This window comes from Paecilomyces variotii (assembly GCF_004022145.1).
Source record: "Paecilomyces variotii strain CBS 101075 chromosome Unknown C8Q69scaffold_12, whole genome shotgun sequence".
Classification (NCBI taxonomy): Eukaryota; Fungi; Ascomycota; class Eurotiomycetes; order Eurotiales; family Thermoascaceae; genus Paecilomyces; species Paecilomyces variotii.
This window is the reverse complement of record NW_021167151.1, coordinates 142,125-157,399: the sequence shown is the minus strand read 5'-3', so window position 1 is coordinate 157,399 and position 15,275 is coordinate 142,125. Positions and strand designations below refer to the sequence as shown.

Here is a 15,275-nt window from a genome sequence, read left to right as displayed (position 1 = left end):
TTTATAATCTAGGTGCTTAGGCACTCTGCTATTATCTCTCTTAATAAGATAGATATAATCGCTACAGCTATAGTAATATTAAAAGGTGCTCTCTAGTTTAAAGCAGAGCCTTGCCCTCCCCTATATAATATACTAGCTCTAAGTATTATTAAATAAGACTAATATATCTAATATTTAGCTCCTCCCCGCCTCTTTATCCTTGCTAGTTAATAGAAATAATAGCAGATTAGCAGAGTTAGATTAAAATAACTAAATATATAATTTAGCCCTCCCCTATCTTTAAGTCTATTACCGCCTATACCCCTCCCGCCGCTGCTAGAGAGCCCGCTATAGGTTTTTAGTTTATTTTTTATAGCTAAAACAGACTATAATAATAATAATAATAATAATTTTGCCGGGCCTATTTTAAGCGAAGATTTAGAAATATCTCTGTAAATAATAGTGCTATTAGGAGAGAGTAAATATTAATACCTTTATAATAGAACTCCATCCCTAATGCCTATAACTCTTATTATCGCGAACCCGCCTTTAATAGGTATTACTATACCTGCTCTTAGTCTTATATAAAAATAGTATAATTAGTCTTAAATAGCTAATTAGCTATATTTACCCTAGGTATAGACCCCTAAAGATAAGATAATAGAGGCATATACTCCTATAATTATTAGGAAATAGTAGTCTTTCAGGCAGGAGGACTTAAAATATCTTAACCCTAATAAATAGTATAATATTGGCTATATTAGCTATATTATAAAGACTAAGTTAGGTAAATAATTCTTTAGGGAGGATAGGTATATAGCCTATTAGCTCTATAATAAGAAGTATTAGATTTATTCTATAAAAGGTGCCTAGCAGGTATATAAGCCGGGAAATACCTATACTTATTACTGCTTAGCTGCTTATATTAAGGGCTATAATATAAGCAAATAATATAAATAGGCTCCCTTACCGCTATCGCCTCCTCCTCAGATTTTATTACTAAAAGGGGGTCCTTCTCCTAGAGCTAGTAGCAGTGCTATTATAGTTTAATAGGTATTAATATTTAATTTATATTAGGTATGCTTTATCTGCTAATTACTCTACTTTATAGATAAGCTTTAACTAGGTCCTTAATAATTAATAGGCTGTATAGCCGAATATTTTAAGGTATCTTAAAAGAGCCTAACTGTAAGTATTAATTAGAGATATAATAATCTTTATATTAGTTGCTCTGCTTTATAGGTAAGCTTTAACTAGGTCCTTAATAACTAATAAGCTATATAGCCGAATGCTTTAAGATATCTTAGAAGGGCCCAACTGCAAGTATTGGCTAATATTCTATATTTATTAGGCTAAGTTAATATTAATAAGTAAGAGAAGGGAGGATGCTAAAATTGGATTCTATACCTCTATATAATAGTACTCGGGTAATATAATCTAGAGCTAATCTAAAGCGTAGCTAAATAGAGATATAATTAGTTTATTATAGTAGCTAATATAGACCCTCTTATATTATACTTTACCTTATATTAACTAAGATTATAGAGCTCCCTAGCCAGCTAATAATATATACTAAACCTCTTGCTATTAAGTCAGGAATTTAAGGTAGTAAAGAGATTATATGCTTTATATTAAACCTCTTAATATTAGCTTAGGAGTTTAAGGGAGTAAAGGGATTATATATTTTATTATGTGTCAACTCTCTTATTAGTCTAAGTCTTATAAGGAGTTAACAAATTATTAGTAGGTTATATACTCCTCTAATATTAAATATTTAAAGCTATATTATTAATAAGGATACTATTATAGCATTTATTAATAATAGTAGTATAATTATAGATATTATGCTTAATTCTATTCTTATCGATAGACTATATATTAGCAATTATCTTAGTATAATAGATATAGCTATTATTAAACTAATTAACTTTTTTAGCAAGTTATTCTATTCTAATCTATAATATATTTTCTGAGTTAAATAAAGCTGAGAAATTAAGGAAATATTTAAAGTCTCTTAGTTTGGCAAGGTTACTAATTAATAGATTTTAAGCCAGTAAGAATATCTTATCTAATGTAGATATTATAATATATAAATTAAGCATATATTAACCGAATATAGACTCCAGCTTTTCTTATAGACCCTATATCTAGATATTTATTAAGTAAACCTAGTTAAAGCTAATATCTATATTATATATAGAATTCCGGTAGGCCTTTATTTCTATTTTATAGTTTATATTAAGATACTTAAGACTAAGGTCAATAGCTTTAAAATAAGCTAGCTTACCTTACTAATTAATAAGACCTAACACTAGAATAGTATATTATAGCTCCGGGTTATTAACTAAAGATAGATTCTATTAATAGTATAGTATTTTATTACTATAGTTATATTAAGATACGCTAAAAAATAGATAATTAGTGGATTAACTAAATAATAAAAAAGCCTAATATTACTATATTTAATAGTATGCCAGATAGTAAGAAATAATTCTATTTCCTGCAAGAGCCGATATATAGAACAGAATCTAATATCCTAGATAGGTTCTCTTATATAGGGGTTAATCTCTTCCTAGGTATTAAGTATAAATGCTATAAGTTAAATATTTTTAATAAACTATAGGTAATCTATAGTTGCTAAAGTGCCAATAACTTAATTATATTCTTGCTGTCTTTTAAGAGAGTTATTATTAGTAATTATTAAATATTCTCTGCGCTATATTAAGTAATAAAATAGAGCTAAGACTTAAGTTATAAAGCTTTATAAAATAATTAGTTCTAATTAATAATATTTGGGGCTATTTAGATTTATTTAGCTGCGTCCCTATATAGAAATATCAGACTTAATATAATAATATGCTTCTTAACCAGACTTTATAGGTATAAAATGCGTCTATACTATTGTATTTAATAAGTTTAATTAAATATAGAATTATGTAAGAACTCTGAGAAGCTACTACCTTTAATTGTAAGGTAATTTAGCGCGTAATTACTTATTCTATATAGCTTAAATACGCTCTATAGTAAGCTGATCGCTATAAACAAATTAAAGGCGCAAATTGAAGTTATTAGGCTTTCCTAGTTCTTAAGAAGCATGCAGATATAACTGTTAAAAAAAGATATTATTATAAATATTATAGGTCCTAGTAATAGTTCCTTTATCTTTAAATATTGCCCTAAACTGCTAAAACTACATTTAGTTTAGAGTAAGGCGATCTAGTTTTAATATAGAGGGTATTGCCGAATTAGCAGATTTAAATATACTTTTAAATAAAGATAAATGTATCTTTATAATTATGTTTAATATAAGAAAGATAAATATCTGCTTTCCTATGCCATTATTATTCCTATATATTATTAGGGAGTTAATAATCTTATAGAAATTAAGAGAAATAATTAGATTATATATATCCTGCGATAGGCCTAATGCTAAGATATTAAGATATAATATAATTGCTGTTATTATAACTGCGCGCATTATAGCTTTATATCTAAGGATTTTATTATATATTATTTCCTTAAAATTTATATTATTATAGACTATAATACTCTATAGGTTCTTTCCTAAATTTAGCAGTTATAATTATAACTAAGGTTAGCCTCTTAAATTATCTAGGAGTTCTGAGGTCTTTATAGGAGAACTAAGGAGTAAAAGATAGTTTATAAAAGTATAATATTATTAGGATATAAAATATTATAATAGAAATTAAGCTATCTTCTTATAGTCTACTATCTATTTTATTAAGCGATTCCCCTATATATAATTATAGTATAATCTAAGACCCGATAAAGTCTCTATAACTTAATACTTTACTCTTAAGCCTATTAGGTAGGCATTAAGAATTAAAGATAAGTAGTTGGACTATTTTATATAGTAAAAATAATAGATTATATTGATAATAATAAATAGCTATTGTTAAAGACTTTTCTTATTATACTAGCTAGTATAACTTATCTAATAGGCATAGTAATTTCTTAGTAGATTATAGAGAAATATATGCAGTCTAGGTGCAGTATTCTAAACAGTATTAAAGGCAGTATTAAAGTTAATATCCTTTAACGGAATAATATGATTAAATTTCCTAAAATATAGTTGTTTAACTAGCTTATTAAGCTTTGCTTTAGCTATTAAAGCTAAGTTATAATAATTAATAACCTATAGTATTTCTTTTAATATCTCTTTCTAGGCATAATATCTTTATTTATAAGTGCAGTAGTGATAATGCTAGATCTCTAAAGAATATATAATTCATATATATATAAGCTGTTTAAAGCTCTAATAAGATTAATATAGATATTTGGCGAAGTTTTCTAATCTCTGCTGAATCTAGAATATTAACTGTTTATCCAGGTTATCTATTTTAAATATATTAATATTATTATCCTCTATCTTATTATAGCTCTCCCTGAGTTTATCCCTATTAATTATAAAGTTGTTTAGTAAGGTAAGCCTTATAGAAGGTGAGAATAAGTAATTTAAAGATACGTCAGATAGTAGCAGTTATAAATACCGCTCTTATAGGATTTTTATATAAGATTAGGGCTCTATATTAACTGCTAGAGAAGTAGGAGATTAAGATAAATTAATTAAGCCTATTTTTAACCTAAAAAGAGGTAATTTAGGGTATAAAATATTAAGTTGAAGATTAATGCTTAATTTTTGTATAGGAATAATTAAATAACCCTTATAAAACGCAATTATTTATTCTTAAATTCTCTATGAGGTTTTTTACTGCGCGGTCTGCTATTGGTCCAAAAGTTAGTAGGTCGCTTTTATGCTATATTATTAGCTCAGTTCTTTAGTACATATACTTATACAGGCCGTTGCAGTGAAAAGCCCACCCGCAGGGGGGGCACCTCGCTAGAGGGTCTGAGCTTGCTGAGATAAAGCCTCCGTTCAATGGGAGAAACATTGCAACGGAAACGATGCCAACATGCCCCGTCGAGTCTCCACGCAATCTGCTTCATCTACGGAATCCCTGACGGGGCCATCGGCCTCATGTTCCAGCAAGACCTTCTATACCGCCTCGATTCTTGTCCCTATAACGCTTCCGAAATCCAAGTCTTTTGTACCGACGTTCCATTCATGCCTAATCTCGCGCACCTACGCACTTGACCTCTGCGTGTCGTATTACACCCCGAACGCAAACCTCATCGCCCCAAGCAGCTCGCTGAGGGTCCCGATACAGATAACCTGTGAACGTCGGGACAGATCTATCGGTCAGGACGATACAGAAGCAGAGGTAGATGCAGAGAACGATGAAGAGGAAGACGTCTTCCGTCCTCGGAGGATTGGTCTACCGAATCCTGGAAGCCTAGACGGCAGCGGTAGCCTTTCTGACATATCAGATAATACGTCTAGATCCCTGGAGCGCGCGGACCCTCCAGGATACTCAGACGCGACATCCACGCCACGAATTTGGGGCCGTCCGAATGGTCAGACCCTAGCTGCGTGTTCTTCTACTCCCCGAGATGACGAAAACCGCAGACCTGAAGAGAAAACTGGCGCTATGGCGATGTTGCTGCCTCCTGTCTAAGGAGGAGGGGTTAGTTATGTGGTGTTTAAAAGTGTATTCTCATATATATATATCTTTAATATTTATGGATGTACTTAGTATTGTGTCATTTCCAATGTCTTCGCCGAGGCTGAAAAATACCCGTGGCTTTTCTATTTTCTGCGGGAAGAAAGTTATGACATATATCTTTAGACTTGTTCTTTATTATTATTATCATACCTAATGTCAAATCTGTTAATGTTCTATTTTATGTTTTTCGTTATTACTATTGTGCTATTTCTATAACCCATCTAGACTCTATTAAGCCTCTAGTATACCCATACAATACATGCATTCATCACACGCATTAAACGCATCAAATACCCAAGAAGTAAGTCGTATCTAATCCAAAAGACGAAAGCACACGGCCAATTCCAGTTTCTCCAAATATAGGGTTTAAGAGCAGGTTAAGTCGTTCCTTATCTATATTATCTTACTCCTTCAACTTTGGCGCAGCCTCTTCTTGCACGTTAGTAGCCTCGTTGACTCTGGATTCGATGAATGACGAGGAAGGAGAACTGTCGGTTTTCCTGCTTCCGTAGATAGGCGCTCCCTGACGAAGACCGCGGATGACTTGGATTATCTGCTGGAACCCTCCATCAATGAGGGGGTAGAAGGTCGCCATGAGCATGGTGAGCCAGAGCCAGATAATCGCGACGATGACCCATGCTGCGTAGAACTGTACGCTCTCACGTTAGTGATTGTTGTGATCTTTTTGGGGTAATTAGCATTATGCGGTTCTGGAACTTACTCCTTTTTGAAAAACGTAGTGCGATCCATACATCGGTAATGGCCAGATAACCCAGTGACCGAGGAACGTAGCGATAGACCAGAATGCAGCGATACGGCTCCATCGTTTGAATTCCTGACGAGTAGGCGGGGCGACGGGTGCGGTTTCTTCACGCACTGCGGCTCTCTCGTCATGGTGATGGGCGGTTGTGAGATCGCTATCGAGCTTCTCAAGTGCAAGATGCTCCTTCTTGAAGTCGGACCAGTCGTAGTTCTGTGGTTTGAGGAGAGTGATGAGGACCGAGTATGGGATGGGTGAGAAGGCAGAGGCAACGGTGCCGTAGACGCAGGGAAGAACTTGCCCCGTCGACGTGACTGACACTTCACCGTAGAAGGCTTGGGCAGTTCCGAGCCAGACACCGAGTCCTGTGCCGAAGCCGAGAATGGGCGCGAGAATTGCGGCGGCTTTGCTTTGGCGGCGCCAGAGGATGGTGAAAGCCATGGGGAAGATACCAGGACAGGTGACGACGCCTTAAATGGTGTTAGTACAGCTAGGAGGGAATGGTATAATAGCACAAATTATCCGGTCTTACCGAGCATGTAGAGAGTCCACTGAAGGTCAATTCCGACATAGTGCAGCATGGTACTGAAGCCAGCTGAGAAGAGAGAAAAGAAGACTACTCCAAAGTGACTCCATCGAATAACCTGCTGGTCTGAAGCGGATTTGTTGAAGTACTCTCTGTACATGTCGAAACTGATGATAGAACTGACTGCAATGACCTGGGCAGATAGAGTCGACGTCACCCCCATGAAAGTGATCAGAACGACTGCAGCTGCGCCACCCTTGCCAGCGACGGTCAAGGCAGCGTACGGGAGGACGAGACCGGCATTGACTTCTGTCTCAGTCATGCGCTATGATGTCGGTTAGTCGCAAGCTACATCGAGTAGGGGTTAATAACGCAATAGCTCACTCTAGGATACGTGGGGAAGACCGGATTATTTTCAAGACCAAGGGCAACCGAGCTCATCAAAGTTCCAAGTGCCCAGGGGATTCCAAAATATGCAATCCCTCCAATGGTGTAACCTGGGACAACTGCGGAAGGCGATGCAGAGAAAGCCTTGATGAAGTAACTGGTATCCATCTACGTATGATTGTCAGCGATGATAACTTGGATCTTTCGTTGCGAGTGGACTTACAATGACCAATCCGAAATTAGAGCAGATATGAATGATTCCGAACAGGATGGCCTTTCAGAAGACATCAGTATACCGAGGACTTTATCTGAACAGCAGACACATACCCCCTTAGAAGTCATAGTCAGATATGTCCCCTGTTCGTTCCCAGAAACAGGGTTGCGAATGGAAGCCGCCTTGACGAGCTCGAATAGGTTGCCAACAGAACCGATCTGATCATAGGTAAAAACCTTAATCGAGAAGTAACACGCAATGATCAGAATGATCACTGTGTGGAAATAATCGGTAATTAAAGTTGCCTTGATCCCGCCGACAAAGGTGTAGATGGATACTCCAACTGGTAGAAGGAAAGTTGCTGCGATGACGTGCATTCCAGTCCTGATAGTGTTAGCGTATATGGCGACGAGCAAACAGGTCCAGGTTCATTACATAGCAGAGATGGCAGCTGCGGCACCTAGCAACATGTTTGCACAGGCAAAGATGTTGTTCACCAGACAGAGAGCCATAAAGACGAGATGAGCGACACGACCTGCGCTTGTCAGCCTATACTTCATTTCTGGACGTAGCAATGGGTTGGACTGACCATAGCGGACTCTGACAACTTCCAGGGAGGTATGTGCCTCAGGGATCTTATTCTTGCACGAGACCCCTAGCAATGCAAAGAACACGATCATTGGGCTACAGCCGGCGGCAAACCAGAAAGGTCCTGCCATTCCATAGCTGTATCCTACGAGACCTGGACCCAACATGGCTGTTGTCCACAGCCAGGACTTCAGCAATGTCAGAACTCAATTTCTTCTCAATCAGATAGAGATAGATACTCACCGATACGACAGCAGAAGATGTTAAACCAGTGCGTACCGTTCGATTCGCCGTCATGAACCTGGACTCTGTCAGCCAAAAGTAAGGTAAAAAGGGGAGATGAATCCCACATTTCTGTCTTCTTGTTGTCCTCTCCGACTGTCCTATTCAGAATACGGGTGATAACCATCATGGCTGCAGTGAGACGGCCATAATTAGATATATACCTTCATGGCATTGAAAACGGTAAGGAGAAATACCTAAAGCAATAATCAACCCGACTACGACGACGACGATATAGCCAACCACCTGGGGAAGAGGCGGCGTGATTGCAGTAGCGGTCACGCCGCCACGACTGTGTAGTTCGACCATGATGAACTGCGAACTGCGGCGCAGGGTCAACAAGAGCTGCACTTGCCAAAATGTCAGAAGATCAGGGATAGAGCCGGATCATCTGAATTTATCAAGGCCAGACCGGGCTAGAGGAAGGTCCAGGACCAGGTACTCGGCATGCATCCCCCAAGGCCATGTCCCGATAATCTGGTCTAAGTTGAGGAGCAGGATGATCTTCCACCGTCCAATAGTTGCCACATCTCCAACATAGTACGATCTTCGGATAGAGAGGGGAGGGAAAGTTCGAGGGCAACTGCGGCTTTGGACAACATCATGTTTGTATGGGAGTTTCCTCAATGCTGCATCAGATTGGACCCACGATGAGTCGATAACAGATAGCGATGGTGTGCTGCGCTAGCGAAGGGAGATCAGGAAGCTCAATGCTGCGTTGACGCCTTTTTCATGAAGATCTGATGGTGTGGTTCCTGGCTTCTTCGGCGTATGGCATGGAGAGAACGTCACGGTGGATCTTGCGACTGGTTTTTATGCTTTGGGGGAACTCGCAGGATAGTTGGACACAATGTCGTGCTTGCAAAAATCAAATTCGAGATACGCTGAAAGAGACACACCCGGAAATACACGCGTGGTTCCTTGAAGCTGGAGAAATGGATCTACTAAGTAGAGTTAAGAATGTTAGCGCTGATAGAGCCAACTTTAAACGGCGTCCTAAAAAGAAACGGGAATCTCCACCACCTTTTGTTTCCGAAGCTCTCAATATGAACGCCATGTTATCCATTTCTGGACAATCCACTGCTGCATACTCGCATCCTCCTCTACAATTGCCGATATTATGCTCCTTTTCACCTTCGACCGTTTTTCTCGATTAAGCTTTCCTGTCCTACAGTGATCTGCCCCTGCTCGACCAAGTTCTCTCCCGTTCAGGCTTTTGGCGAAATCGCGTCATCTCGGCCCACATTGATGCTATGATATTCTCTACGAAATGTCCCGAATCTGCAGCGGCCTCGGCGCGGGGTTGGAGGGGTTCGCACGAAAGGGCGAGCTTCGCAGCAGGTCCGATATAATAACCACTCGGCCAGAAAATTGCGCAGATTGCTGCGTCAGCGCATCTGCACCTACTTAAGCCATTGCCTGTTATCTTTCGAATTCATTGTATGCGGATTGAAGTAGATTGCAGACCTTTCGTCACGTATCCCTGTCCCTAATTGCCCAACCTCACCATGGCCGCAACCAACGATGCGTCCAAGAAGGCGCGCAAGAGCTTGATTCTCAATGCCTTTGTGGAAATGTGTAAGTAAGCTGTGTTGCTCGAATATATTCGACGACAGGCAAGTGATTCAAGTATTGCGCATTTTGCAGACTGACATAATAACCAATTGCGTTCAATAGGCAGCGGCCACCAGTCGCCAGGTCTCTGGAGACATCCCGAGGATGAATCCTGGCGCTTCAACGACGTCGACCACTGGATCGAGCTAGCAAAGCTACTTGAAGAAGCGAAATTCCACGGAATATTCATTGCAGATGTCCTCGGTAATCATGTCTTGCGGCCTCGGGGTGCTGCTCCAGTAGCTAACTGGAAGAACAGGTGGTTATGATGTATACAAGGGACCTCGTAACCTCGACCCGGCCATCGTCTCCGGTGCTCAATGGCCAGTAAACGAGCCATTGGCTGTCGTTCCAGCGATGGCAGCGGCTACGCAGAATATTGGCTTCGGCGTCACAGTCACCACGACGTATGAACAGCCCTATCACCTGGCAAGGAGGTTATCTACTGTCGACCACCTGACCAAAGGAAGGTAGGTACATACCATAAAAGAACACAAGGCCCCGTAAACTGAAGCTAACAATCGTGGTGTAGAATAGGATGGAACGTACGGGGCCCCCGAGTATTGCTTGCACCGATGGAGCGCTGACTGACTTGACTTGCCAATAGATCGTCACGGGATATCTCGATTCCGCTGCGCGAAACTTGGGACATACCCAACAGCCTGGGGTAAGATGCCCCATGCCCTTCAAGAACCACATAGCAGGGGAGGCTGACGCTTCGTCGTAGCACGATGATCGCTATGCAGTAGCAGAAGAATATATCAAGGTCACGTACAAACTCTGGGAGTCGTCATGGAGAGATGACGCCGTCGTCCTTGACAGAGAAAGAGGCATCTACACAGAGCCCTCTCGCGTCCGTCAAATCAACCATGAAGGCAAATTTTACACTGTCCCTGGACCGCATATCTGCCAGCCTAGCCCTCAGCGGACTCCACTGCTCCTGCAAGCGGGTACCTCTAAAGCTGGAAAGACCTTTGCCGCCCAGCACGCGGAAGCCATCTTCGTTGCCGGCCACAGTCCATCGGTGGTCGCAAAGAACATCGCGGAGATCCGTCAACAGGCCAAGGAGGAATTCGGACGTAACCCGCAAGACATCAAGTTCCTGGCATTGCTCTGCCCTGTCCTGGGCCGCACAGAGGAGGAGGCGAAAGAGAAGTTTCGGTACTTCCGCAGCCTTGGTTCGACTGAGGGTGCACTGGCATTGTTCGGAGGCTGGACCGGAATCGATCTGAGCAAATACGATGATGACCAAGAACTTCGCCAGGTTGAGAGCAACGCTATCCGGTATGCTGAACCTGACACCTCCAGAACCCTCCAGACCATCAATGCTGATTCAGCTTTCTCACAGATCTGCCGTCGAAGGATGGTCTAGAGCGACCCCTGAAGTTCCCAAATGGACAAAGGAGACCATTGCTCAACATATCACGGTAGGCGGATTAGGAGCGACTGCTGTCGGCACGGGCGCTCAAGTGGCGGACGAAATCGAGCGATGGGTTAACGAAGCTGACGTAGATGGTTTCAACTTCGTAAGGCTCCTTAAACAACATCTGATGTCGTAACGATTCTAACATACCGTGACCCAGGCCTACGCCGTGAAACCCGGCTCTTTCAAGGACATCATCGAGCTCCTTCTTCCAGAACTGCGTTCCCGAGGCCTCTTCTGGGACGACTACGCCGTCAAGAAGGGAACTTACCGCGAGAACTTCTATGGCAAAAAAGGCCAGTCGGGCCCGTTGCCAGAGCACCCAGCGTCCAAGTACAGATGGAGAGCTGGTGTTGATGCCAAGGACGCTCAGATCCCCGCCTAGATTGGTACTTTCGCCGATCTAAATAATGCACAGTAAATAAGATGTTCCGTTGTCGCAGCCGTCAGTAGTAAGTAGTAACTAACTAGTGATTGCACTGCGGTACGAAAATCTTCAACTTGGTATGATCGATCATCGAAAGAGTTATCGTTTCCACATTGTATATATGACGAATACTAGTATAAACCCTGGATGGAAATACTCATAACTGCGGATTTGAGGCTTTGGAGCCTAGTTCAGGAGTCATTTCTAGCGCTACCTAGGTACTTACTTGCAGTCGCATCGCTAGTGATGATAGTAAGGATTATGGTATAGTACTTACTCACAAGCTTCCATACGTTGCTCTGCTCAATTACTGCATGGGGGACCCCTGTAAAATTTTCTGCTGTCTTGAAGCTTTATCTGTGTGCCGATTACCTTGGCGATGTGACGGCGTAACGCTCGATGCGTAAATTAGCGGAAAAATCCACAGCGAGGAGTTAAATTCGACGGACCCAAAAAAGAGAAACAGCTTATCAACTCTAAAGATAGTTCCGTGACGTGCCCCAAGTCCGAACAACGCCGTAAGCGAAGCGAAAAAACTAAGACTTTTCCAATGACACCGGTGAGGGAGCATTCTTCCGCACGGTCTAACAAACACTAATAATATATGAATGCCGTACCCAACACGCTGAAGAAACTCGCGCAGACTTCTACTTACTCCGTAATAGTTCCATTAACGTGGGACGCTAGACCCGGAAGCCCCGTTCCGTCTAAATAAGCACGCGATTACGGCGCTATCGCGGGCCGTCATGCGGAGTAACCACTAGAGTATGGGGTTTGAAGCTATGGGGAAAATTCGTATTATATTGTTGGAAAAGGTGGAGTGGGCAGCCTCATTTTGTCGGGAGAGGCGCAATTCTTGGGTTTGGGGGCCAAGAAGAATGGTCGCTTGTAACTAACAGTAGATACCCTGGACCCCTTGTTGAAATATCCTAGGTGTCAAGAGGAAAAAGAAAGTGAAAGGAACTAATCTGGAAAGTTGTATTGTTGATCGGGGAATACGCTTGACATATGCCTCAAATGAATAATGTTTACCACTGGGAGATCCTTGGCGGCTGGGATCGTGCTTCCATTTCAACAGCCTCTATTCTACCTAGGCTGCATTGTGCACTACGGAGTCAATATTGGATGTACTCGACATGATCAATAGAACAAAGAAGCCGGCGGATAGAAACCAGAAGTATGTACATTCATTCCCCTGACTCGCAGGAAGTTCGATCCAAATAAACGAGCTATATCTGGTTCTCATAAGATGTATAGACATAACAAAAAAACGAATATTACAGTAGGGTTTCAGACTGAAGGGAAAGGTAGACAAAGCAAAGTCATAGACAAGAAAGCCAAGAATTTCGTGGTGGGTTATTTGAGCCCAACGATTAAGGATGAGAGTCCCCAGAATACCAGTGTGTACCAACCGAACAGCGAAGACGACATTAGACCCCCCAATAAGATCATGAGGCATAGAAACAACCTTGATACGAATCGAACAATCTGTCGTGGCCGAAGGACTAAAGGTCATGAGGATCTTGAGCGCCTCCAGTGACAGAAAAGCGGTAGGCATCATTTTCAGCAGGATTTTGCAACCACTCATTACGCCCTGCGGAATGACTGGCATGGTGCTTCGACCAGGTCTCTGACTGAACGACTGTCTCCTGGACCACTGTGATTTCCTTTGATGCTTCGCCCCCGTGACTGCTAGGGCCGTCTTGCACCAAAATATGTTCGTCGCTGCCCCAAGCAGTGCCCTTCGGGATCGAAAGCGGATGAGTACCTCTTTTTCGAGATGTCGGTTCCCTGCTCGAGAGAGGGTAGCTCTGTGTAGGTTTGGAGGCATATGAGCTGAACAGAACCGAGAGACCTATCATTTTAGCTCCTTTTCGGAGCAGAGGCTGGATGATGGGTATATTGGAAACGATGATGGACACGAAGGTCTCACGACAGGCCCATTGACTTCCTGCCACTGCGCCGTTCGGGCCAGACTGTACAAATATGTCGGGTTAGAGAGAACATTCGCAACCGTGATTCAAATTCAGAGTACTGACCTTGACAATTGTCACGGCACGTATGATAGAGGCCATGATCACGAAGGCAGCTCCACTGAACAGAGCCATCAAGGAGACTCTCTTGCGAACGCTAATATTTACCTTCCATACCATCTATGGAAAAAAATTAGATCCCAAGTGGACATATCAAAGGAGCTTGCATTTCTTACCGGCAGGGGAATGGACAGCAAATACAAGTCAGTGAGCACATTAGGGACCACCGCAATGTACACATACACCTGCGAGTGGGTCGCCTGGCAGATATCTGCATCTCCAGTTAGTATAGCTTCCAACCTAGAATGAACTTCCCGGCGTTTACTCACTCCCTGGATCAGGATTTATCTGCCAGAACTTGTGCATGGGCCGGCAACTGAGCAAAAGAGTGAGGCAGACCATGATGTAAGTTGCTCCCAACACTACATAGGCAATTTTGACGCGCAGCTCCATATATGCTAATCCGGTCCTAATCGCATCCAATCAGTATCATGGCGAGATTCTAATCAGATAAAGTCGAGATCACGTACGTCAACCGGGCGTAGAAGAATGCTAGGCAGAATTTGATGGTCCACAGAATGAAGACATAGAAAGACCAGCCGATTACTTGGATCTTGGATCCCCAGACCCGGTCATAGTATTCTTTCGAGTTCGGATCCAGCTCCGCCCGCTCCTCTGGAGTCATATAACTATTCGTCAAGCCGCCGAATTTCGCACCGACAAGGTATGCTGCCACCGTCTCCATTATAAATACAATCTAGAAAATGATCAGTCTTCATGTCTCGTCTTCCTGAGTGTCCATCAAGGGATCAACTTACTCCCGCAACAGGCATCAGATAATCATCAGCGGCGAAATTTCGAGGTCCAACCAGCGTCCATCGTACATAGACACGAACAATGATGATAACGATAGCCAAGGCCAGGAGGGTCCATTGTTCGACATCCGCAGGAGCCCCCATATTCGCGGATATCCTCCTACACAGTAGGCCTAAAGGTATTGAAGTTGGAAGATAAAGATATGCAGAAGGAATGGTGCACACGCGCGTGGAAAGAAACTAAAAAAGAACGGTATAGAGGTACAATGTAGCGAACGAGCGGGCGGCGGCAAAGCCACGTCGGTTGATTCCCAATAGGAGGACCGTCGTAATATTGCATGTCCTAACGGCAAATGGATTCCAATCCTTGTTTTCAGATGTATGTTTAAAGTCCCGAGGTAATGGACCCAGACTCTCGGCCCGTTACTCCTGGGTTTCGGAACGATCTAGATAATTTTAGTCCAACTACTCCGTACGCGTCCCCGAATACTTCAACGCCTGGTCCATCCGATATGATTGGGGCCTGTGAGACTTGCGGCGCAGGGGACGGGTGGAGGAATCAAGAGCACCGGTGCCTGTCGCCCTTCACCGCGACACACGGTCGAATTGCGACCGGAAGTGATTAACGGAGCCCAAGGAGGA

General features: G+C 42.1%; 4 protein-coding genes across 4 annotated transcripts; 2 read left to right on the top strand and 2 right to left on the bottom strand.

The window, feature by feature from the left end:
• The first annotated feature begins 4,808 nt into the window (after positions 1 to 4,808).
• C8Q69DRAFT_477679 (hypothetical protein) lies at positions 4,809 to 5,732 on the top strand. The gene has a single exon (XM_028631340.1). It carries the CDS (start codon positions 4,914 to 4,916, stop codon positions 5,514 to 5,516), a length of 603 nt encoding a protein of 200 aa, XP_028482242.1. The 5' UTR covers positions 4,809 to 4,913; the 3' UTR covers positions 5,517 to 5,732.
• A 9-nt stretch (positions 5,733 to 5,741) lies between these two features.
• C8Q69DRAFT_83252 (urea active transporter) lies at positions 5,742 to 8,847 on the bottom strand. The gene is made up of 11 exons (XM_028634089.1): positions 8,519 to 8,847; positions 8,390 to 8,453; positions 8,283 to 8,340; positions 8,041 to 8,227; positions 7,887 to 7,986; positions 7,565 to 7,835; positions 7,461 to 7,511; positions 7,235 to 7,405; positions 6,857 to 7,175; positions 6,286 to 6,794; positions 5,742 to 6,213 (listed from the first exon to the last, which is right to left on the bottom strand). The coding sequence occupies exons 1-11, from the start codon at positions 8,628 to 8,630 to the stop codon at positions 5,968 to 5,970; spliced, it is 2,088 nt and encodes a 695-aa protein (XP_028482241.1). The 5' UTR covers positions 8,631 to 8,847; the 3' UTR covers positions 5,742 to 5,967.
• A 982-nt stretch (positions 8,848 to 9,829) lies between these two features.
• Positions 9,830 to 11,743, top strand: C8Q69DRAFT_509719 (xenobiotic compound monooxygenase, DszA family; the record flags this gene model as incomplete). The annotated part of the gene is made up of 8 exons (XM_028633124.1): positions 9,830 to 9,899; positions 9,999 to 10,139; positions 10,195 to 10,405; positions 10,468 to 10,480; positions 10,543 to 10,602; positions 10,663 to 11,219; positions 11,284 to 11,461; positions 11,519 to 11,743. The coding sequence occupies 8 exons, from the start codon at positions 9,830 to 9,832 to the stop codon at positions 11,741 to 11,743; spliced, it is 1,455 nt and encodes a 484-aa protein (XP_028482240.1).
• Positions 11,744 to 13,290: 1,547 nt separating this feature from the next.
• On the bottom strand, positions 13,291 to 14,777 carry C8Q69DRAFT_407464 (hypothetical protein; the record flags this gene model as incomplete). The annotated part of the gene is made up of 6 exons (XM_028628156.1): positions 13,291 to 13,761; positions 13,825 to 13,938; positions 13,995 to 14,089; positions 14,148 to 14,287; positions 14,349 to 14,575; positions 14,637 to 14,777. 6 exons carry the CDS (start codon positions 14,775 to 14,777, stop codon positions 13,291 to 13,293), a joined length of 1,188 nt encoding a protein of 395 aa, XP_028482239.1.
• Between the last annotated feature and the right edge of the window lie 498 nt (positions 14,778 to 15,275).